Source organism: Thunnus thynnus, chromosome 14 (genome assembly GCF_963924715.1).
Source record: "Thunnus thynnus chromosome 14, fThuThy2.1, whole genome shotgun sequence".
Lineage (NCBI taxonomy): Eukaryota > Metazoa > Chordata > Actinopteri > Scombriformes > Scombridae > Thunnus > Thunnus thynnus.
The window spans coordinates 13,477,288-13,502,844 of record NC_089530.1 but is presented as its reverse complement, the minus strand read 5'-3'; the positions used below and the strand labels follow the sequence as shown (position 1 = coordinate 13,502,844).

General features: G+C 38.1%; 2 protein-coding genes across 2 annotated transcripts in view; both read left to right on the top strand.

Moving 5' to 3' along the window:
- Nucleotides 1-17,271, top strand: part of lrrc1 (leucine rich repeat containing 1) — a 28,111-nt gene extending 10,840 nt beyond the window's left edge. The window contains exons 4-15 of the mRNA XM_067609929.1: nucleotides 187-265; nucleotides 2,602-2,691; nucleotides 5,584-5,640; nucleotides 5,815-5,878; nucleotides 6,702-6,776; nucleotides 8,040-8,184; nucleotides 8,392-8,510; nucleotides 9,279-9,362; nucleotides 12,207-12,322; nucleotides 12,871-13,043; nucleotides 14,436-14,575; nucleotides 15,831-17,271. Of these exons, the coding sequence (XP_067466030.1) occupies nucleotides 187-265; nucleotides 2,602-2,691; nucleotides 5,584-5,640; nucleotides 5,815-5,878; nucleotides 6,702-6,776; nucleotides 8,040-8,184; nucleotides 8,392-8,510; nucleotides 9,279-9,362; nucleotides 12,207-12,322; nucleotides 12,871-13,043; nucleotides 14,436-14,575; nucleotides 15,831-15,989 (1,301 nt within the window). The 3' untranslated portion in view covers nucleotides 15,990-17,271. The remainder of the gene's footprint in view (nucleotides 1-186; nucleotides 266-2,601; nucleotides 2,692-5,583; nucleotides 5,641-5,814; nucleotides 5,879-6,701; nucleotides 6,777-8,039; nucleotides 8,185-8,391; nucleotides 8,511-9,278; nucleotides 9,363-12,206; nucleotides 12,323-12,870; nucleotides 13,044-14,435; nucleotides 14,576-15,830) is intronic.
- A 133-nt stretch (nucleotides 17,272-17,404) lies between these two features.
- On the top strand, nucleotides 17,405-22,495 carry LOC137196936 (protein scribble homolog). Its single transcript, XM_067609930.1, has 7 exons — nucleotides 17,405-18,720; nucleotides 18,967-19,206; nucleotides 19,406-19,495; nucleotides 19,750-19,827; nucleotides 20,853-21,128; nucleotides 21,278-21,376; nucleotides 21,562-22,495. The coding sequence occupies exons 1-7, from the start codon at nucleotides 18,481-18,483 to the stop codon at nucleotides 21,712-21,714; spliced, it is 1,176 nt and encodes a 391-aa protein (XP_067466031.1). The 5' UTR covers nucleotides 17,405-18,480; the 3' UTR covers nucleotides 21,715-22,495.
- Nucleotides 22,496-25,557: the final 3,062 nt, after the last annotated feature.

Here is a 25,557-nt window from a genome sequence, read left to right as displayed (position 1 = left end):
TTAATAATAAGAGGTTTATCCCATATTAGATTACCACAAAATGTCATGCAGATCTGCACTGTTGCATTGTTAAACTGCTGCTTCGATTGTTTCATATTTTGATATGAGATGTTTGATATGAGTGAGAACACCTTTTAAGTCTTGAATCGAGTGAGTGTCCTAACATTTTTCTTTTCTCTTTTTCAGATATTATGGAAATTCCAGAGAGCATTTCATACTGCAAAGCCCTCCAAGTGGCAGATTTCAGTGGAAATCCATTAACAAGGTAGTCTGTTTTACACATTATGTTTGTTTGTATTTTAAAATGGAAAACACATTAATTACTTTCATATTGTTCTATTATAAAACATTCAGCTGCCAACGTTTGCTTAAACCATTTATTTCACATTTGTTGATATACACTTGATACTTATTGATCGCCCTCTAAATAAACAGCCCTATTATTCTAGATGGAATGGATGTTGGGATAACAAAAGCAAGGAGTACATAATAAATGATTCATACAGTATCTAAGATCACCTGTTGTTGTTCCTGCTATTATGAACATTCATACAGCCTCCTTGACAGATTGATCACTGTATGCTTCTCATTGTGTTGGTGGGACTAAGTCTAATTTGCACCTCAGCAGGGCCAAAACCACATTGCTGTGCAGTACAGAGTTTAGGAGGCAACAATGAATAGTATTACAAAGGGATTGGTGTTCAATACTTTTAAAGTGCACACAAGCTTTTACACACACGCTCTTTTTCCACAGTAGTAACCTAATTTTCCACATCAGTCCTGTTTTAACAGCTTAATAGTAAAGGTCTAGTTACAGCTATGGTTTAGCAGGAATGTGATACCACTGTGTTGTAAATCATAAAATTGAGTTGTGTTAAAGGGCTCATCTGTATTTCTCAAGCATATAAATTACATATATGTTCTACATATAACTCTAAGCATTTTGTGTGTTGGGTGACTTTTTCCTATGTTTAAAAAACCTTTGATGGCTGGTCAGTTATTAACACTTGCTAATAGTTTGCTTGATAAATATATAAAACCCTGTAACGCAGTTGTGTATTAAATAGAATCTTTACTTTACATACATCAAATAGAGTTACGAAGTGGGAGGAACTTCATTTTTCCATTAATTTTTCCCACAGACAACATTGCTTACAGTTCGAGCACTTCTGCGGCTTGGATCGGCATGAAACTCTCCTGGTTAAATCATCAGTACAAAAGCTGAAGAACTGTGTTAGAAAATATCTGGTTCTTTTGTAAAAAGTTGAAGATACAAGATTGCGTTCATAAAAATTTCAGGGTAGAATCTAACTACAACTCACAAGGTGCATTTCAGCAATAAATAGCCAATCATCAAGCTTAAAATTTGGTCACGTGTGCCGCTAAAGGCGGACAGAAGCTAAAGATTATGGTGTGTAGAAAACTGATTTTACAATCTACGGAGTCAATCAATTCACTTTTAATTTCTGGGTCACTTTTGAGTGAATTCAGCATTTATTTATATTTGTTTACAACTTCACTGACAAAGCATTTGAATTCATTATGCTCTGATTCATGCCCATGGCATCTTCTCCATAGCAGCGGCATATGGGGCTCATGGGTATTGTACTATTCTCAGCCATACACCGTTGCCAGAATTAGGACAAAACATGATTTCTCAGACACAAAGTTGAACTAACTGAAACTGGTGGTCACAATATAAACTAGGGTTGTTACATTATTAGGGAGAGTCCTGAGTATCTATTTTCAGTAATATTGAGGAGATCGTTTGAAGAAATATTTGAAATGGGAATACAGAATGGGGAAAAACACTTTCAGAACCAGCTGTCCCTCCCACTTAGCAACTCGATAATATATTTGAAATGAAATGAGTGGCACAGGCAGCATTTTTCTTCTCACACGGCCACATTTAGGATGCTGAAAGACAAAGTGGAGCAGTCAAAGGATGCAAGATTCATTATATTGTTGTTGTTCTGGAACAAAGTGTGACTGCATCTGTTATCTAAGTAGTCTCAGCTGGCCAGTCCACAATGTAATATAATATAAGAGGATAATGGTTTTTAAAACAAAACTTGACAAAAGAAAGTATGCAGTTTGTCTGTTTTGAACAAGCAGATGATATGTTGATTTAGAAAAGAAGAACATGGGTACATAACGTCCTATCAGCAGGCCAGAACACAGGGACTTTTATTGACTTGTTCTAGATACTAGATGTATTGTTAGCTGTTGGTATAGCTGGTGCATTCTTGGAGGAGACGTACTGTACGTCTGCTGTAACTAATGCATTGCAAATAACTGGAAAATGTCCAGGAGCACTCAGCAAATGGTCCTGTGCAATCACAACTTAAATTCCATTAAGCAATTTGATAAAAACTGCAAGACAGGGGGCAAAGAGCGATTGCTACGAGGCCAGATATGCTACATGGACTCATCAAGTTTATGGCTCAAGTGTTGCCAAACTCTTGCTCAGGATTACTTACAGTTGCACCAGAAACATTGTAATATGGGCATCTAAAAATCTAAAAAATATTGAATGATTATTCTGTGTGTACTCCTTTTGCATTGGCATTTTACATCGTACACTCTCTCTTATTTCTACAGGTTACCTGAAAGCTTTCCAGAGCTGCGGAATTTAACATGCCTTTCCATCAATGATATTTCATTGCAAGTTCTCCCAGATAACATTGGAAAGTAAGTGTACACATTGTTTCATCATATCTGCTCTGACATAATGAGTGCATCTAGTCTTGGCAAGTAAAACATTTCCACAGAACTCTCTAGCAATACCAAAAATGAAAATGTTTACCCGACTCTGAGATGACTAATACCTGGTAGATTGTGTTTAGGGTGTCTGTAATTTGTAGAATTTTACATCTTTTCAAGACTAAAAACGCAGTGTTTTTTTGCATCTTGATGAACCAGAAGGTTGAGGTGCATACAGTCTTTCACATAACGTCCCCCCATCTATCTGAATTCTGTTGTCTTTGTGGTCTTGCTAGGATAATTATTAATTTTACCTGTAAATTAATTGAATTAAATAAAATGTTGTGTTAATGTCAGCTGTTTTAATGCCACCCTCATGTGGCATCTGTTTACAGATATTTAACAGTCTAGTGTGTAAAAAAACAGATATTACTTGAGCAGTTACATTTTTACTTGTGTTTATTCTATGTGAATGACTTTAAACTGGTGGCAAATTGGTCGGGTTGTCCATTGCTTCTGCTTTTATATAATTATTGAACACACTGGAGTCCACCTACAGTACACAGCCAACTAACATATGGTGACACTTTTCCTTTTAGCTTAAAAGATGCTTGTTAAGTTCTTGCATTTTTATTTCTGCCCTTTTACCCATTCTTACTATTTTCTTGTGAAATCTCACTGCAGACAAATGCTGTTTTTTTCCCCCTCAAGTTGAAAACATACCAATCATGTTACTCCCTACAGTCAGTGTCCTTTCTTTGGCTGCTTCGTCTTTGTTCATAAAAGGCAAAAAGCTTGTTGTGAGATGGCATATAATCCACAGTCTGCCAACATTATTATTGCTATGAAGTCCCCTTCATTGTTGAGTTCAATTATAACTGGATTTAATAACACAACTATGTGCTTTTAGGTCAAATTGCCACGAGGGATGTTTTTAGTAGAACTTTGGAATTTAAGGGAAGCTGATTTGAAACTCTTACAAAGTGGATTTAAAGACAAAATATGAGGATAGAATGACTGTAGATGTGCACTTTTTTCAGAAATGTTTGTAATATCCTAATGTTTAAATGGTTTTCTCAGGAGCTCTCATCTGCTACTGCTACATCATTTTACCTCTTTATAAAGCACTTTTTAACACATAAAATCATGTTAATGAAATCTGTTGCTAAAAACAGAATTAGAAAAATAGATGTCAATATAGAGTGTTTTGTAAAGTTGCTTTTTCTGATGTTGAAACTTCCACTAGTGTTGACGATCCACTAACGATTATTGGTGGTGGTGTTGGGGGCAAATTTTAACTGTTAGATGAAACAACTAAACTAAGCAGACATTTGTCTTGGCTTGTTATGGTGCCATAAAACAAAGATTATTGCTGAATGCCTCACGGATAATGGGTGGTTGGTGAATGAGATCTTGACTCTTTAATTCAAGAAATGGTTCGTTTGGCTCCTTTATTGCTCATAGGTCAGCACTGTAGACTTCGAAATAATACTGCAAGCCTAATGAAAAACTTAAACAAGATTTCACACAAAAGACACTAAAGATTAAAAAGACTTCAAATAAGCTTCCAACTGAAACCAAAAATCAATCAGTTGCTTTAACCTGAATGTAGCATTAGAAATGTTAATATTTTATACTTCTGATCTGTGATCTGCCCTCCTTCAAACCGTGAGCCTGTGGTAGTAATGTAGTAATGTTGCAGTGTTTTCATATACAGAATTTATTTTGAAGCCCTCTTTAAAAAAATACTGGCACAAAGTCTCTCGGGGTTACGTCTATGACATATACCATTTCCCACCGACAAAGTCAGCTTAAGGTCAAGAGGTCTCCCCACACCCTTTTCCTCATGGTACGGCATGTGCCCCACATATGTCCCATATCTATCTTGCATAACGCAGTGTGAAAAGGCCTGCTCGCTGTCAGGGAGAAGAAGGTAATGAAAACCATAACACACTTGGAACAACATGGTGTGGCTCGTCAGAAGTGGATAAGATGAATGCTCTGGGGGTTAAATGACATCAGTGGTTTATCTCCTCAGATGGGAGTGTTGGCTGACACAAAAATCGCTTTCACATAAACTTGAGACACTCGGTTTTCATCATTTAGCTGATGGCTAAAATCAGAGTTCAGATTCTATCTGTCTTGTAATCTGTGGCTCGGTGATCTGCTGAAAAAAATTTACAACAAAGCAAGATAAAAAAGTAGCAGTTGTATGCCGTGTTGCACAGTTTGTCATTCAAGAGAGGTTTATGAAGATTAAATTAAGAACCAGTTCAAACATGACTACCAGATTCTGTTAAACCTGTGGGCTCAGTCTCACAGGGTTACATTTATTTGCTTATATTATGAATGTAAACTGTAAAAACCACTGTAAAAGAATGTCTCAGCTAATTGAATTGTAATCTTTGTTTGGTTGGTACTTAAAACCTGATAATGTTAAAATAATCTGGCATTGTTTAGTCAGTGTTCTTAGCAACAAGACAGACTTTGCACTGTTGTCATAAAATCCTCCATTAATTGGGTACATGTGCAGTACTGTGGCTTACAGTTGACCCTGTACTTTGGTCTTTGACGGCCATTTAGGCATTTTGCTCTTCATTTAAGTATGCAGTGGTTGTTTATGCTGCTGTGATTTTATGGCTGCGATAAGACTGACATACCTCCAAAGTACTTCCTGTTCCCAGATATCTGATTGCAAGGAGGTCTTTTACGACCATTTTTAGCTCTCGTTTAAAAAACCCTTTTTTCCCATGTTTTTGAAACCCTCAGGACATCATGGATAATATTATCTATACTGTGGAAACAGTATAGAGTACGGTTTATGTTTTCACTGCATTTTCAGAAACGTATAATCATCTTCCCTTTCCCTTGTCATTACAGCCTTTCCAATTTGGTATCACTAGAACTCAGAGAAAATCTGCTGACATTCCTACCAGAGTAAGTATCCATATAAATGTTGTTTGATGTTGTGTTTCAAAAGTAAACTTCTATTTCAGAGCAATATTTCAAAGACCAACTTTACCCTGTTAACAGATTAATGAGCAGAAAGTCTCTGTACTTTTATTTTGACTGTATATTCATTTAATCTTTCCTTGCATTTGTCGTCAACAGCTCACTATCACTGCTTCACAGACTTGAAGAACTCGACCTAGGCAATAATGAGCTATACAGTTTGGTAAGTTTCTCTAGGTGCTGGGAAAGTTGTTTATTCTGCAGAACGCCACATGGGCACTCACAAAATGAGCAGAACCAAACTTTTTTCCCATTTCCTTGTTCTCATCATGCCCAAGTAGATTAGCATCCCTCGAGAACAGCTTTCACCTCTTATCACGCAGATGGGAGGATGACCATCTGCTTTGAGCTTTGGTTTTAAGTTGTAATCTTTTGTGAGCGGTCTAACTCTGAGGGTGAATGATTTACTGACAAATCAGCCAAAGTCAGGCTGCAGTGACATTGCTGTTCATGTGTTGGATTTTGTTCATAATTTATTCCACAGTTGTATATACAGTTATTTACATTGTTGAATATTGTCTGATTTTTTTCTTCTCTCAGTTTTGATAATTAATATTAAGTACAGTTAAAAAATGATACTGTTTTCCAGGCTGTTGCAACAGCTCTGTTACATTTAATACATTTAATGAGCAATCTTAAATATATAGAATCGCTCTACAAGTTGTGTTGTTTGATATGTCATTGTTAAATTTATGTTTGGCCCATTACAAGTAGCTGTGATGTTAAAAAGCAGTGGAATAGTTACAGTATGCTCCTGAGTGAAGCAGTGTAGCCTAAAATATTTGGAGGAATAGACCAGGTGTATGATAGAACATTGCTTTAAAGTGACTTTCAGTGCTTATGTCTTGCTGTGTGATCATTATGAATTTGAAAAAAAAAAAATCTAACTAAGTCATTTACTTATATGTTTCTGCGTTGTTGTCTCTTTTGCTCCTACTTTCTTCGTTCTTTCTCTTCCAATTCCTACATTTCTTCCTCCCACCCAGCCGGAGACAATAGGCTGTCTTGTCAGTTTAAAGGACTTGTGGCTGGATGGAAACCAGTTGGCTGAAATACCTGCAGTAAGCTTATCATGCCATTTATTTCTTGTATTTGACATTCTGTTATTGTCTCTCTATTAATAATAACACCACTGTTTCATGTAGTTATTTTAATGCACTAGTGCATATATGGCTTTGAACAAAATGAGTGTTAAAATATAATCAGTAAAATAAAATGTTGTATATTCTTACTGAAGTGATTAATTCATATACTTCACATACTGTATGACATCTCTCTGATATGTTGTCCCCAAACAGAAAACATTATACAAACCCTGCAAGGCAAGAATAGCTTTAACAGCCCTTAATTAACTCTAACAAAATCTACACAAGACCAGACATACCCTGTTTTTCATAGCACTCTCTCTTCACAAGCTTCTCACAGTGATTTTTAGGAGTCATGTTAATTATGTGGCCTACAAATTGTATACATGCTTTTCTCTCAAAGAGGACCTATTATGCTCATTTCAGCTCTAAATTTGTATTTTTGGACTCCAGTAGAGTAGCTTGGCATGATTCACAGTTCAAAAAACCCCTTATTTATCTTATACTGGCCCTTAAAGCAGCCCTTCAATATACACAGTTTCTTTTACACTCCGTTTTAGCTCCTGTCTCTTTAAGGCCCCCCTCCCGATGAGCCAACTCTGTTCTGATTGGTCAGCTTTAGGTATCAGAGTTGTGTAACTTTACCATCAATGCAAACCAAAAATTTCCTGCTTTAATGCTTCAAATTAAAAGCTTATCAATGACTAACTAACAGGAGACTTTTATTATTAAGAATTTAGAGGAAGTAAAAACATGTTCCTCACTGACTTAGCGGAGCTTCGTTAGTGGCACTAAAAACTGATCATAGAGCTATTTGTTCAGCGGCTCAGTCACAAACTGACATCAGCTCAGCCCGAAAGACCAAAAAAAACCATTGGAAACCGAGCGTTCAGAGCAGCGTGAAGCTGCTGCTTTTTGCACACAGGGATTACTACTACATACGTTTACCTCGTTATTTGACACGTCGGCCACTTTTAACATGAATATCCGACATTGTGACCTCATATTTATATATGTCTGAAAATAAGGAAAAAGCACAATACGTCCCCTTTAATATAGTGCAGCTATTCATTTGAATATTAATTTATAAAGGAAAGTAAGAAATTAATTGGAGCCAGAAATGTCTTGTTTAATGGCTGACACTTACACACCTCATCACTGCTTTAAGGAGATGTACATAACATTGTATTTTAAAAGTTACATGTTTGCTCACCACAATTCTCTGCTTTATAACTTCAGGAAATGGGCAGTATGAAAAGCCTATTGTGTCTGGATGTATCAGAAAACAAACTGGAGCGGCTTCCAGGGGAGTTAGGAGGCCTGGTGTCGCTCACTGACCTGCTGGTGTCTCAGAACTTCATTGATGCTCTACCAGAAAGCATCGGTAAACACATGATTCCTCCTAGTTCTTCAGTAGCAGGATTATGCTATCTTATTAACCTCTTTAACTCATGGAACATACGCAGCAGTGGCTAGCCAGTGTGCCAGTTTACATTTTCCATGATATCACAGTAACAGCTTCATCAGCCAGTGAATCGATTTCTAAACAAGGTTCATTATGATTAATATATATTTTGTTCTCTTTCTGCAGGAAAACTACGTAAGCTATCTATATTGAAAGCTGATCAGAATCGGCTGACTTATCTTCCAGAGAGCATTGGGAACTGTGAAAGTCTTACTGAACTTGTGCTCACAGAGAACCAGATACAGGTATGTTTGTAACTGGATTACTGTCTAGTTTAATGAAAACATTACATGACATTAGAGTTTGGCCTTAACTGGCTCATAGAGACAAACCGGAAAAAAAAACTGTTTCCAAGACCAGTGTGTGGTATTGTAAAGTACATATAATAAATTCAACAACATTGCAAAAAAAAAGTTTACTAAAATATCTGTAGAGTTCATTTAGATTGTCACTCACAGTCCGTATGAGAGAAGCAGATCATTACAAGTTGATTAAGACTTTAGCCCTTTTAAGCTCACACCATCCACATGATATCAAATCATTATTGATCTGGAAATCAGTCTGTGCCTCTTAACAAGCTGCATCACCAACACACCCATGATTAAGAATGCATTATTGTAAAAAAAATTAAAACATGAACCTGAAAAAGACACAGTAAGCGGCCCTGTATGCAATTCTGTGCTTTTGAATTGATTGAAAACATTAGCTCTGAGCTGTGTGCACTGTTTTGTTTGTTAATAAATGAACAGACTGAGAGAACAACACCCTCCCCTCTGTATCTCTGTCAGAGACTACAGTTGACTACAGTATACTTGGGAAATATGCAGGATTTTGCTGTCTTTATTGTCTTCATTTTATAGATGAATCAACCAATGAACCAATCTGTTGAATAAGTTGTAAACACCAGCTAAGGAAAAGTCAAGGAAAGACTATTCTGTAAGACAATTTCTGTAAAAAATAGGCAACTCTGTAATGTTTTTTAATAGTTGTTTTTGATTTATTTATTTTTACAGAGTATGCCAAGAAGTATTGGGAAATTGAAGCGACTTTCCAACTTCAACTGTGACAGAAACCAGCTAACATCATTACCTAAGGAGGTACGCTTTTCAACTACCATCGTTACACTATCTGTGTTGATCATTGCAACATCATTACATTATATGTGTTGATCATTACAACATCATTACACAATATGTGTTGGAACGCTCTCAAAGTGAAAAGTTGTAAGTGCATATAGGTGTATTTTTACTAGAATAATGTAAGAAGTAAGAACAAGTCCAGTACAGGCTGAATGTAACTTTTGAAGAATGCGTAAATTAATTGTTTATTTTCCTTAAAAGACTTCTTAACCTCAAGCCTCTTAATTGTCTGTAGAATCAAAGGCTTTTCATATTAATAATCACTAAAAGATATGTGAAAGATTTCAGTAACAATCAGATTTATAGTTGAAATATTCAGCATCAAAATTCAGATATTAGTCAGCCCACATTGCTGTCTCATAGGAGCTCTCTCCATTCCTCACCAAAGCAACCCAGAAGACAAAAGAGACATGATGACACTCAGAGCATTATACACTTGGTTTTCCTTCCAGTATTCAACAGAAAATATGCTTCAGTAAACAGAACATGTACATTTTGCAGGTTTAAAAGATATAGAAATGTCAAAAAAACACAAATTCACAAAACGGGAGCTGAAACAGTCATTGCCTGTAGGTGGCATCTGTCATAATTGTAGAAGTTATTACTTTCTTTGCCTGTAGATGGCGCACATCAACATGCTCGTCTTCAGGTCTCAACTGCTGCTGTTACTTTTCTTACCAACAGGTGGCGTATGTTGAACTTCGGTTCAGTAACATTAAAATGATTACAAACTTGAATTTTTCTGCTATAAAATAAAACTGTCTTGAATTCATTGATGACTGACGTTAATGCAGTTGTTTTGAGTGAGTTTAAGGTTTTGTTCTGTCTAAAGTTAATTCATGTTTGGCTCAACAATGCTCCTCTTATTTCACTTTTACTGTTCAGTCCTCTGGTTTGTTCAGCTCCATTGTGTTTGTGTGTGACAGCACTTTGCTAACCTCTTGTCTGTTTAAGTAAAGGCATGCTTGGTTTTAAGTTTAATCTAAAAGGCTTCTTTAGACGCTCTACAATGCCCCTGTGTCTTAATGATGCAAAGACTGCACTGTTTGCAGAAAAATACCAGTTCAGCACACTTTGTCTAGACAATGAATCCGTGGTGTCACTGTTTTCTCAAGCCAGCATTGCATGACATCTCTAACAATCACAGTGTAACCCTGCCCCAAGTATTGATTTGTGCTTTGCTGAGCTACTTGACCGTAAGCCCAGTTTTATAGATTCTATTGCTCATAACACTTTTTCCCTGGCAGAGTTTTGACTGAGCTTTCATGGAAGCAGTGATAAATCATTTATCAGAATTGTTGTGGAAAATGATGATTTGAGGCCTTTTGAGACTCTATTCTGCCTTGTGGATGAAAGTTGCACTTATCATATTTACTCGTGTCAATGATGAGCTTCATCTGCTCCTTTTAACATGATTAATCCAGTGGTGTTGATAGATACGCATCCTGTGGCTCTGATGCGTTAAAATCCAAAAGGACGCAGTAAACTCACTATCGATGCGCCCAGGCTACGCACCCTATTTTTTCCCTGATAATGCTACATTTTGAACATCAAATCTGTGTTGAAATCATACAAATAAACAAAAAAAATTGTCAAAAACAATTTTCTTACCGTCTGCGCATCTCTCCAGCACCAAATGGGAAGCAGCAAACCAGGTAGTTAGTGAGGTAACGGCCGAAAAACTCTTCAAATACACACAATATACGGTGATTTAACAGTGTTATGAGTCGATGTTTAATTCTGCGTGTATCTGATCCACCGACCAGCACTTCTTTTAGTGAAAAATCTTGATTTTTGAAACGGTTCGTCACTCATTCCCACAGTCGTCTCCCACTAAAATAGCACAGCTAACCAATGGAGGCTGGGAGTGAGTTGAGGCAACAAAACCCAAAATGTTAAGTTTGTACAGAAATACAGTTTATCTTTATGGATTATATTGATGCTGAATTAACAAGAAGACTGTTGACATATGACGCATTTTATCTTGAGTTTCTAGAGTTATGTGTTTTTGCGGACATGTAAGGAACCGTTAATGTCATATTTCTTAAAGGGAGTTTTGTGTAATATCTTCCCTGGGGAGCACAGGGAGCTTCAGTTTAATTCAAACTGCTAATATGTATATTTTTCAATGTTTGGTCACCACTACAGAAACACCAGGTAACTGCTAAAGTATGATAAGGTTGTCTGATGTTGACTGCTGTTAGTTTTGGGTTTGATTAACGGTTTAATAATGTGTGTTTGTATTGATTACTGATGGTGGCTGATCAGGCTAATTGTCAGCTAATCGTACTCAGTTTCTAACAGCAGTGTGCAGTAAATGGTTGCCCTTTGTGTGCATCAACTACTTTCCTAATTAAACATGATGTGTTTGTGGGTGTTATTAATGAGTCTTGATGAAACTTGAAAGCTCAACATTCTTGTTGCCCTTTTTTTTAACAGTATCCTGCTCAGGTTTGAGCAGATTAATAGATTACATCTGCAGTTCAGCTGGGCCATCACGTCTCTGCTTTGTCCTAATTGCTCCTAATTTTAGGTTCTCTCTGCCACATCACATTGACATCTAACTGGTCTAACACTGAGATCACAAATCCTGGGACTAAGTGCCCAAATGCACTAAATTTACTCTGTTTTTTGTCTTTTCTGGCATTGTTAAAGTCTGATTTATACACACACGCATATATAATGCATTATTCCCAGTCTACAATCTAGGAAGTCTCTGCCTACAGTGTGTTTATATGCTTCACAGTACGCCTGTATTTGCTGACATGTATGTCTAATCATGTTGTCTCTTCTGTCATCCAGATCGGCGGCTGCAGTGGTCTTAATGTCTTCTGTGTACGAGAGAACAGACTGACAAGGATACCGTCAGAGCTGTCACAAGCCACAGAGCTGCATGTGTTTGACGTTTCTGGAAATAGGTGTGTTCAATAACACATTCACATCTTCTTTTCACTCATCTCTTGGTTGAAGTCATCTGCTCAAGTAATTTTAAGACTTCAAATAGTAATGGTAAATGAAATATGACCTAAAAGTTATTATTATACTTTATAGATACTTGATGCTAGTCGCTTGTTTTCTACTTTCTGATCCTAAAGATCATAAAGATGATTATCTTGATATTTTGACCATATTAGTCACCGTTAGCTGGAGGTTGTTTTGGCTTTGTTTCTCTGACTGTACCTGTTTTTGGTCTGGGCTTTGTCTTCAGAGAAAGCTGCAGCGATATCTGCTACTTGAGTCACACTCAAACATGTTCACCTCTGTGTCTGGAGAATGTTGCTCCTCCTCCACATTGTCAAAACAACTGCCAAGTTCGTCATCCTAACCTGACACAGGCACTAACCCTAAATAACACAAGAGTGTGTATGTTTTGAAAATAAGATACCTGCAGGTATCTTGTGGTTTCTTTAAATCCTGTGTGATATGAGCCAGTTGTGCAGGAGTTTATTTTCTTGTTTGGTTTCAGGCTCATCAACTTACCGTTGTCACTGACCACACTACGACTGAAGGCCTTATGGTTGTCAGAAAACCAGTCACAGCCCCTCCTCACCTTTCAGACCGATGAGGATCCCGACTCAGGCGAGAAGGTGCTCACCTGTGTGCTGCTGCCTCAACAGCCATGTGAATCTAACAATAAAGGTAACATTTTTATCAAGTTGTCATGCTATTTTGTTATGCCAAGTTTTGCATGTCTACTACATATATATATATATATATATATATATATATATATATATATATATATATATATATATATATATATATATATATATATATATATATATATGTATGTATGTATGTATGTATATATGTATGTATGTATGTGTGTATACATATACATACATACATATATACATACATACATATATATATATATATATATATATATATATATATATATATATATATATATATATATATATATATATATATATATATATATATATGTATGTATGTATGTGTGTATACATATACATATACATATATACATATATACATACATACATACATACATACATACACATATATATATATATATGTTTATTTATATGTTTATTTATTTGTATTCATGTACTGATCTAAAATCAGCGTCTCCATGCCCCTAACGTGTAGGGTTCATTCCAGAGTGACTCGACTCGGTGCCAAGGCTGTGACATTTGAGTAATATTCCTCATCAGATCTCGCATCGTATTTAGTGCCCTGCGGTTTTCATGACATTATCACATGACCTGCTCGGGGAAGCACAGGGTGTTCTGCGCCCTCTGATCCTTCCCTGCAGTATCTGTCGATTATAAGGTCCTGTAAGGGATCACAGCGCCTATAACAGATCAGGGCCTCTGCTGTCCCTTGAGGCCCTCCTTGGTTATGTTTTTCAGAAATGCAGTGGATTGGACAGCTAAAGAGGCTTAGCAGCAGCTGGCCTCCTGCCATTAAAAGCTCACCCACTGGGTATAGAGATGCGGCTGAGGGCTGGCTCTATCACTGCTCGATACAACAGTTTGTTGTAATTTTTTTTTCTTTGCTGTCACCCACAGCCTTGCGCCTCAGTCTGTGGAGTATTTGTGATTCACTGCAACATGCTTGCTCCTTCCTTGTCACTGTATTTTGCATTTAAAACGGTGCTCGTTTATCCCTCAGAAAGAAACGGCACATTTATTCATTCATTTTTGTGGCGCTCCCTCTTTCTCTCTGTTGCGGAAGAGATGCAGATATAAGACTGGTGGAGGTCAGACGAGAGAGGCTGAAGCTGAGGTTGGGGGCAGGGAAGATTGTGTTGCTGTAAGCCTGTGACTAAGCTGGGATTTGAAACTGTGATCTGACAGTTTCAGGCTCTCTCTTATGAGCACTACATTATGTGACGGCTTTCATTTCTTGAGTTGGCAGATTGCAGAAAAGCAGTCATAACAACCATATTGATTTTAATCTGCTGAAATATTCACTTCAGCTTGAACTCTAATTCTATCTGAGCAGTTTTATGTGCATGTGAATCTCAGTGATGCATATTATGTTGTCTTTTTCACAAAAAAACAGGCTCTGATAATCTTGCCCGCTGTGGAGCCCTGGAGAGCCTGGTGAATGACATGGCAGACGACACGTGGGACAACAAAGCCATGAACAGGATCAGTGCAATTCACTTCCTGGATGATGATGATGAGGAGGATGATGACAAGGTGAGACCAACAAGCTCGAGGGCATAATATGGCATATGGTGATAGAAAATCAAAAATGAAAAGTAACCAATGTTTTACATTTTTCTTGCCCAAACCAAAAATGAATTGATTACACTAACAAGCCTGATATATCTTAATCCTCTGTGTCAAAGACCCCCATTGTTGTCCAAAAACTATTAAAACACATCATGAGCCACACTGTTCCTTCATCATGATGAACATGAGCACTGTGGTTTGTAATTTGAATCAATCCTATGTACACTGTAAACTGAAAACTATAATTCCCAGCTGTTTTAGGAAACACTGTAAGAAAATGAAACTATATATTTGTTTCTCGTTTTTAAACATTTACAAGCTGGGGAAGTCTGAAATTATGGATTTATTTTGGTCTTTTCATGGGATTGGTCGACAATAACAAAAATACAGACTAATGCCATTGTTAGAGCCATATATACACACATATACAACAGATAAAGACTGTATTTGTAAATAATTTGTATTTTGCTGTATTTAATTTGCTCATGATAAGATCATCTGTAGTTTCCTTGCAGTGCACTCGAGTAGGACCAATAATGACTGCAGTCATCCTGGCTTGTGATTTATTAAAATGTTTAACAAGCCGCCTGTGCTTGTTAGTTAACTCAGTTGAAGCCCTGGAGCCTGGAGAGCACACTAGTATTTGACCGTACTTAACGTGCAGCTTATTGTGCTTTTTGTAGAATGTTTTTATGTGTTTTTGCTACCATGTTTCATTTTTATATTAGGAGAAAAGAGTTTTTCAGTAAACGGTTTGAACGAAGAACATCGAATACAGAGTTTTATTAAAGCCATTATAGATAAAACTGAAAATCAGTTCTGTTTTTCAACTAAACTGCCACTTTTATATTAACAGTCGATCACATGACTACTTGCATGTGAATGGAGTCAGTCTAGTGATAAACCTTCAGACCCAGATGATCACCCGGCTCTGCAGTTCCCCTCAGCACCACAGATGTATTTTCTAGTTGACATTGTGGGTGTATGTGCTATTGTGTGTAGCTTTGTATTTTGTATAATGTGTCCTGTGTGTTTTCTGCTTTGTACTGTTTGTTATTGTGCTGTTATATGTTTTATTTGTAAGGGACTGCAGATGAAATTAGCTTTAAAGCTAACTCTGGTGCCGTACATCAAATGTTAACATTTATGTTTAAAACTGTACATTGTCCCAATGTAAATACAAAAAACAAACTAACGTGAATCCGTTTCTGTCACACAGGGAACACTACTTCGACGGGCCACGCCTCACCCAGGCGAGCTGAAAACGATGAAGAAAGCAGCTGAGAACCTCCGCAACGACCTGAACGCTGCCAAAGGCCTGGACTCCAACAAAAACGAGGTCAATAACGCTGCAGACAGAGTGACCACGTCTGTGTGACCTTTTTACCTCAGAAATGTTTCTTACCTCCTGTGTCTCGCCATGTCGTCCTGCACAACCCCGCAGCCCTTTTTTTTTCTTTTACCTACAAACCCTCGGTGTGGCCTGCCCCTCCTCTGATTAAACCCTGGGACGCCTGTAACCTTACTGTGTAAAACGTTTGTGAGTCGGTCTACCAGGGCTGCTGTGCCTTCCTGTTTTTAATTCATGTCCACAGCAATAATCTGCACAGAGATGCTCCTTTTTAAAAGATATTTTAAAGATTTATTACTTTTTTAAATGCCTCTTTTAAAAAAACATACATTAGATAGTTGCACTATTATAAGTCTTTATAATATGGTCAAACCTTCTTAAATGTATTATATATATATATATATATTTGTTCGATATCTATTTTTAAAACACTGGGTGAATATTTCTTTCTACGTTTTGGGCAAACATAAAAGCAGGAGTTTTTGGACCTACTGATTAAGGATTATTGTATAGTCTCTTGTGAATATTGATACTTTTATACTTTTTTGGCAGCTCAGATGTAAATAAAAATGTATAGCAAATTTCTTAATCAGTTGCAGATTTTTAAGCTTTTCTTTTTTCTTTTTTTGAACTTGGTACCTTTTTTTAAAATCAAAGCAATGAACAAAACACAGTCACTAATGTCTTATTCAATTCATATGCTTATCATTGGGTGAGTTGGATGGCCTTGAGTCCTTATTTTCTGTAAAACATCTTGGCAAACTTTAGACTTACTTTTGATAATAAATAGATTTGATCAACGAAAGTTTGGATTTTAAGTACTGCACATCAAACATTTAATTACCCATCTGCAATATAAATATGCAGAAATAACAATGCTGTCTTATTTATATGTGCTGTGCTTCACTGCTTTGTAATGTTTTTCAAATAGATGCCAAAAACAGCTGTATTTTTCCCTTTAACAAAGAGTACTGTACAGAATAATCATCGGACGTTTGGTGAGAATGAGGTTCGTACCACAAGGATGGCATCCTTTCAAAAAGGCAGTTGTTAGAAGTTCTACTTTAATGCACTTCTCAGCGTTTTCTCAAATCGTTTTCTTTTATATGGTACATAATAAATTGTATTATTTTGTTTTTAAATTGATTTAAAAAAAGCAGACCAGAGAAAGAAACTGGTTCAAGTGTTTGGTTTTATGTTTTTAATTATTTTCTGATCAAACTGCACAAAACTGATCTCAAATAGGCAATGGGCCTTGAGATTTGAATGAGTTTTAACCACTGATCAATAAAATGAGTGCAACACTAAACATGTTTGTTATTCCTTTAACTTTACCAGTCGCTCTGTTGAGTTTAGACAGCGTATCAATATCACAAGAGTTGAGTTGAACTTAATATGTAGCTGCTCTCACTTTTGAATGACAAATTAAAAAAAAACAAGATAGATTTTATTTGGACTTTCACTCATAACTCCAAAAATAGTACATTTACAATTAAGTTTCGACTAAAACTGTCATTCTTTGAGGCGATAAAACAGATGTATCACTTCCTGACCCCTCCATCGCTTGTTTTGTCTGTCCAGCAGTGCATGATGTTTCTGTAAAGCTCTGCCAGCATGTGCCATATTTGACTTGTCTGTCCTGCACGTGCTGCATGTTGTACTGACGCTGGCATGCTTTCAGTATATTAGGAGAATGAATGTACAGTATATATTACTTTGTCCTCATCACATTCAAAACACAAACTAGATGTACAAATATAAGGGAAAACATGGCAAGTGCACCTTTTAATTTGGATCTTTTTGTACGGTTTTTGATTAGTTATTTCATCCTTGGTGTTGAAATAAAACAACTTCAAATACTTTCCAGTGAATTATTAGCTAGGTCAAAAAGAAAGCTGATAATACACTGGAGAGTATGGGCTAGTCCAGCATTTTAAGAGTCAGTTATGGCAGTCAGGTATTTTTAGGAGCTGTTTTACGGGTGTTCAGTTTCAGGTGACTGACCTGTAAACCTACTTACTGATATTCTTAACAAATGCAGTGGTGATTTAGGTTTAGGAAGCATGTCACCATCCTTCTCTCTCTTTTTCTGCCTCTTTTTTCAAGATGCATCAGAAGGCAAAACTTGGATAAGACAGAGAAAGAGACACAAGATGCAAAGAAATTAACCTTCACTGTGACACTACCAGCTTCTATCTTGGCTGCTGTTTAAGTTTTCCAAACAAAAAGGGCTGTTTTGGTGCCACCTGGTGCACAAAATAAGCATGCATTATGAATAGTTGAACAGGATTTTATCAGTGTGTCTTCAACTGTCAGCTGATCTATTAGTCAGCATGAGATTCCTCGCAGGATCAGCTTTGAGAAAACATGTTGCTCCTACTTAATGTTTTTGCTTTGACAGCTGATGAATTCACACTTGCATCCAAAATGAGGGACATTGAATTATTCCGAAATGTAGTTTCACATTCAGCCCCACTGATCCATCACTGTCACCAGTTATTTCCTTCAGGATATTACAATGAAATTAACTTTTCAGCAACTGGTGGTGTCTTCTGACTATGTCCAGGAGTGTAGAAATCCTCATACTAACCCGTCCCCCAGGACCGGTTGCCAAAACTGGGCCATCCCAGGCTTCAGCTGGGTGGCAAACAAAGAGTGTCTGCAGGGGGCACCTCGACTGTTCTCAGCCAGCGACGGTGTGTGTGGTCACTGCTCCAGCGCAGAGAAGGACGCAGAGGAAATTGAGCAGCCTGAGGAGGTCTGTTTTCCAGTTTTGGTATCAGTTCATCTTGATATGGGGATTTTTACTAGCCTCCTTCTCGGCAGATAAGCATCAAGTGTTGTCCAGCTGTAGGTTTCCACTTTGTGATTGTACATCATGTGCTTGCTGTTTTGATGTCACTTGACAGTCTCTACTCTGCTAATATCTTGTGAGTGAGCTCAAAGTGAAATATTGAGCCCCATTGATGACAGTAAAAGCATTGAATTGATTTCTAATCACCAGGACGGTGCAGGCCAGCAGTCAGAGAGCGATGCCTTGCCACGTCGGTTTCGCCATCAGAGAGGTGAAACTCGAGAGGGCAGGAAATTTCAGCAACACAGAGCTCTTAATGCGGGGTCCAGTCTCCATGGAGACCCTGTCCACAATATAAAGGTCTCCTCCATCACAGGGCATCTGAAACCTTCTTTGCTCACAGAGAAGACCCCTCCTCAGGAATCATTCATCTCCCAAGTGCCATTAAGAGTAACTGCACGCTCTCTTTCTTTTAATGAAAAATAATGTCTGTGGGGTTGCACTAGGCACTGCAGGAAAGCATATTGATGGTGGCAAATAATTGCTAATTTACTTTTTGTTTGTTAGCTCTAGGCTGACTTGCACCACTCAGACCTCAATTGCATATAAATCCTACACTTTTATTTGTCATTAAACAATTTCCTCTTAGTTACAGATCAAAGTGTCTGGCCAGAGGGGTAGTTTGGGGATCAGCATCGCCGGTGGGAAGGGCTCTCTGCCTTACAAAGACCATGATGAGGTAAGTACTGGTTCGCACCAGTACAAGAACCAGAACTGTTCAGTCTCATATTCACTCTCGTATTTGCTCATTTAGCTGTCTGAATGAAGATGATGAGCCGCATTAGCAGCCTAAAGTGACTGATGGCTACCTTGATTTTCCCCATACTCCTACTTACCCATCCACATTCAACCTGAACAAATTTACCTATGAGAAAGAGAGAGCACCTTTTTATTACAATTTTTATTCAGGCTAATATGTTTATTTCCTTTCAGGGCATTTTTATTTCCAGAGTAACTAAAGGGGGGCCCTCAGAAAAGGCAGGAGTCCATGTTGGAGACAGATTGCTGGAGGTAGGAGGGGAATCATTTATATATTTTTCATTTGAGAACGGGCTCACAATTTTTCAAGTGGGTCTTAAAACAACTGTCAGGTGCCAAAAAGGAACAGGTTTTGCTTGCTGTAATCATTCCTCCTGTTCATACTGACCATTAAATGATCTCTTCCAAATGTGCTTACACTGTACATGATGGTGGCCAAAATCCACAGTCCTCGTTTTGAGCGAAAATGTGTCTAAAGTTTTTCTGAAGATAATGAGGATTCATCAGTCTGAGTTAATCAAATAAAGTGGATATCTTCCACAGTTACAGATTTTTTTAGTCAAGGTTAGGCAAGGCAAGTTTATTTGTATAGCACATTTCAACAACAAGGCAATTCAAAGTGCTTTACATAGAGCATAAAAGGCATCAAGACAGTGCCAAATTCCCACTTTGTGTCTCAATAGTGTTTTCCTATTCAACTGCAGTGGAAGTATAGTAACAAAAAGAGGGAATATGGCACAACATTGAAAGATATTGAATTGATTTGACTAATTATGGCAAGAAAAAAAATATGTCAATGTTTATTTGGGCACCTGACTATTGTTTTATGGCAGACTTGAAAAATTGTGAACCCGTCCTTTAAGTGATGATTCAATTGTTAAATATACAAGGCCGTGTGGGAGATATTGTTGGCCCAATGTAAATGACATACATGTACTTTATATTGGCTGCAGTTAAAACACAAGTAGTCCTTGTTGATGTTCCTCTAGTGACCAACAGAGGGCATCATAAGACAAGCAGAGGATACTCAGCTGCAACTTCCTTCACTGATAAAACCAACATGAGACTGAAATTGCTTCACTCACAGACAGACAACATAAACAGAAATTGAAAATTAATCTTTAAACTATATAGCAGATTAGAAATCCTTATCCATGCCTGTAGTGGGAATAGATATGCTATTTTCAGAGAACCTATGTTGTGCATTCACCCCCCCCCCGACTCCTGCTCCTACTTTCATCGGCCCTAAAAGTGTAATGTCACCATGGTCCATCCAGGTCAACGGCCTCAACATGCAGGGGGTGACCCACCTCGAGGCGGTCAGCGCCCTCAGGAATGCTGGGAGCTGCATCAAGATGAAAGTCCTCAGGGATAGGTTGCTTCCCAGAGAGGTCAGTGTTCCCAACGAACCTCAGGATCCTTCAGACGTAACGAGCCGACAGCCATGCAGCCAGGACGGCGGAGGCCAGAGGAGCAAACAGCTGAAGACGGAGAGCACAGAAGACTGTTTGTCCAAGAAGATTGAGGCAGTTGTCTGCAACGGCAATGGCATTGTGGGTGGTTTACTGAAATCACAGCAAAACAGAATACACTTTCAAATCTCACCATTGTTACACCTTCAAAACAACTACTTTCAGTCATTCTTATACACGTTCTTGTCTCCCTCTGTCTTGTGTCTTGTATCTTTTTATGTGTGTTTCAGTCTGATTTGGAGAGTGACCTGAATCGGACCTTGTCTGAGCTGGAAGTGGAGGCCTTGACGAAAAACGACTCACTTCAAGTGGGCAAACATACAATGACAGTAAGCAGATTTCTCATCCCTTAGAAATCACCTCATTTTAAGCTTTTCCTGAACTAAAAAATCCTGGAAGAATGAACATATGACAGTTATATGACAGTCTTTCTTAGTGGACACATCATATCACACGAGCACCTGCTTATTTTTCCCTCCCAAACCTGTTTCCTTCTCTGGCAATAACCTGACAGATCCCGCGGATCATCCTCACTCATCCTTCTACCTCAGATGAAGATGTGGAGCTCTTGACACAGAGCCCCAGCAGAGAACTGCTACATGAATTTGACATTCCTGACAGACACGCACACTCTGACTGTTTCGACAGTGCTTTCTATCCACCTTGAACACAGCCAAGAACCTCGCACATGACGGACACCGACTGTTATTACCCAGCTCTTGGTTTTTTTTAGGCACTGAAGCATTTTCAGTGACGTTACTGTAAAGGTTTAGTGTAAAACAAAGCATTGGAATGTGTTTTTTTTACTGTCACTGCAAAGCTTTTTTTTGTCTGTCAGATTGAATTGCTGCTAATAGTATCTGGTGATATTAAAGTCATTTGCAAGGATGGACACCTTTAATAATTCAGACTTTATTTTTATTACTAAAAACACAAAGTTTTGCCTGTGCAGCTACAAGTGCTAAGCAAGAACAGACTGTTCTCTAATGTCACATATACAGTCAATTAAACAATGAACGCTGCTGGCTACCTCTACTTCACACCACTGTGCTGTATGTTAAGGATGTCCTGGTAAATAGTGTCTCCGCCTGTGACAATGTGAAGCCCTTAAACTTTTTATAGTCTGTACCGAGATAAAATGCCACATGGCGGCACACAGTGCTCAGCGGGGAGTCTGAGTCGTGCAGAGTCCTGAGACAGATTGCACTCTGCTTCACATCTCTGCACACCTTCTTTACGAGCTAAATTAAGATGTGTGAGATTATGCAGAAATGTTTCTGTAAAGGAAAAAAGACCAGACATCACACTGGAGGAACGTATAACCTCGCTTCCAGAGCTAGAATGTATAATTGTAGATGTCAATACCTGCCTTGTGTTATTCCACAAATTCTCACAGTAAAGGCTCGTTGTTCAGTGTTCACTTTTTCAATAAAGTATTGTTCCAAGAATCTTTTCCTTTCTGTTTTTTTGAGCTGAACAAAAGATAAATGCATAATGATGTCAAAGCCCTGGAAAAGATACTAACCTCCATCGATTTTCGTCAACAAATCCCCTGTATGTTTGCTCCTGGCCTCATAAAAACTAACAGGACTACTTTTTTATCAGTGACGACTGTCTGCTGGGTGATAATCTTCCGGGGGCACATCTTCTTGGATAGCACATCCAGTGTGTGAGATTCAATTCAGAGTCAATTACTGGCAGGTCAGGCTCATATTGTGAGTCTTCGTCTATCTTGAGGCATTCATGTAAAGTCAGTGGGGGGATCTGAGGAGGATTTGGATGACTAAATAATAAAACTGGGACTTTGGGAACATATGGTTATGTAACCAGACTGTATGTTTAGCAAATGTGACAAATAATGTTTTTATTTATGTTTTAATGTTTTACATTTATCATCTCCACCAGACACAAGAAATTTAAAATTTAAATTTTTAAATTGAGAAGTTTTTATTTATTGTCCTGTTAATTGTTTCCTTATTAAAGTTATATAATTAGGCGATCCCAGGACGCTCGGTTACAATACCATTACATTATTCTATGCATCTTAAAGAAAACTGAGACTACACACTAAAAAAACGGTGCTGAATAGCACTAAAAGTGGTTCTTTGGCTCATAATCATAGGGGAACCGTTTTTGGTGCTATATAGCTCCTATCTTGAAATGGGTCAATTTAGTCAGATTCTGTATCGGCCGAAAAATGAGTAACACGAGTAAGGGCCGGGGGTTACCTAAAAAATGGTGAAAATGAAGAGAGCGTCGGATCTTCCCAAAAAAACTGGTAAAATGAATACGAGGTGGGTGTTCATGGAGAAACGGATAAAATTAGTAAGAATGAGTGTCGGCCGAAAAATGGGTAAAACGAGCAATGGCCTGGGGTTACCTGAAAAACGGCCGAAGAAGGGCAAAAATGAAGAGAGCGTTGGATCTTTGCGAAAAACTGATGAGATGAATATGAGGTGGGTGATCATGAAGAAAAGTGAAAAATTGGTACAATTAGGTGTCGGCTGAAAAATGGATAAAACGAGTAAGGGCCAGGGGTTACTCAAAAAATGGTGAAAATAAAAAGAGCGTTGGATCTTCCCGAAAATCTGATAAAATATATACCGAGTGGTTATTCATGAAAAAATAGGTAAAATTAGTAAGACTGGGTGTTGGCCGAAAAATGGGTTAAACGAGTGAGGGCCGGGGGTTAGGTGAAAAACGGTGAAAATGAAAAGAGTATCGGATCTTCCCGAAAACGTGATCAAATGAATATGGGGTGGGTGTTTATGAGGAAATGGGTAAAATTAGTAAGATTGGGTGTCGGCTGAAAAATGGATAAAACGAATAAGCGCCAGGGGTTACCGGAAAAATGGCCAAAAATGGGCGAAAATGAAAAGAGCATCGGATGTTCCCGAAAACATGATAAAATGAATACGGGATGAGTGTTTATGGAGAAATAGTTAAAATGAGTAAGATTAGGTGTCGGCCGAAAAATGGGTAAAACGAGTGAGGGCCGGGGGTTACCCGAAAATGGCCAAAAAATGGGTTGAACCAGTAAGGGCTGGGGGTTAGGTGAAAAACGGGGAAAATGAAAAGAGTGTCAGATCGTCCCGAAAGCGTGATAAAATGAATACGGGGCGTGTTCTCATGGAGAAACGGGTAAAATTAGTAAGACTGGGTGTCAGCCGAAAAACGGATACAACAAGTAAGGGCCGGGGATTAGGCGAAAAGCGGCAAAAATGAAAAGAGCGTTGGATCTTCCTGAAAACATGATAAAATGAATATGGGGTGGGTGTTTATGAGGAAATGGTTAAAATAAGTAAGATTGGGCGTTGGCCGAAAAATGGATAAAACGAATTAGGTCCGGGGGTTACCGGAAAAATGGCCAAAAATGGGCGAAAATGAAAAGAGCATCGGATGTTCCCGAAAACATGATAAAATGAATACGGGATGGGTGTTTATGAGGAAATGGGTAAAATTAGTAAAATTGGGTGTTGGCCGAAAAATAGATAAAACGGGTAAGGGCCAGGGGTTACCGGAAAAGTGGTAAAAAAAGGGCGAAAATGAAAAGAGCATCAGATCTTCCTGAAAACCTTATAAAATGAATACGGGGTGCGTGTTCATGGAGAAATGGGTTACCCGAAAAATGGCCGAAAAATGGGTTAAACCTTTAACCGGCGAAAATGAAAAGAGCGTCGGATGTTCCCGAAAACATGATAAAATGAATACGGGGTGGGTGTTTATGGAGAAATGCAAAAAATGAGTAAGATTGGGTGTCGGCTGAAAAATGGGTAAAACGAGTGAGGGCCGGGGGTTACCCGAAAATGGCCAAAAAATGGGTTGAACCAGTAAGGGCCGGGGGTTAGGTGAAAAACGGGGAAAATGAAAAGAGTGTCAGATCGTCCCGAAAGCGTGATAAAATGAATACGGGGCGTGTTCTCATGGAGAAACGGGTAAAATTAGTAAGATTGGGTGTCAGCCGAAAAACGGATACAACAAGTAAGGGCCGGGGCCTACATGAAAATTTGCCGAAAAATGGATTAAACAAATAAGGGCCGGGGATTAGGCGAAAAGCGGCAAAAATGAAAAGAGCGTTGGATCTTCCTGAAAACATGATAAAATGAATACGGGGTGGGTGTTTATGAGGAAATGGTTAAAATAAGTAAGATTGGGCGTTGGCCTTTTTTTTTTTTTCCAGAGTAATGTTGAATATGATATGTAGGCTATTAATAAGCTACTCACAGGAGGACTTCCTGTTTGGCCATGAGGAGATAGGTCGCACAAGGTAGAGCTCCCTGGCCAACTTTTCAATTTATCCTTTAAAAACGCCACTAATGCCACTCTTAGTCATTAATGGCTAACTTATGCTGCAAACACCGCTTTTAAATTGAGAACATAAGGGATATCAAGCAACAACATGAGCAAATATAGAACTTCAGCAACACCAAGAACTATTGCTAACAAAGTTGCCACCATGGCTAGCAATGCCTGCAGTGAAGACGAAAGCTCGGATGGAGTTTCCATGAGT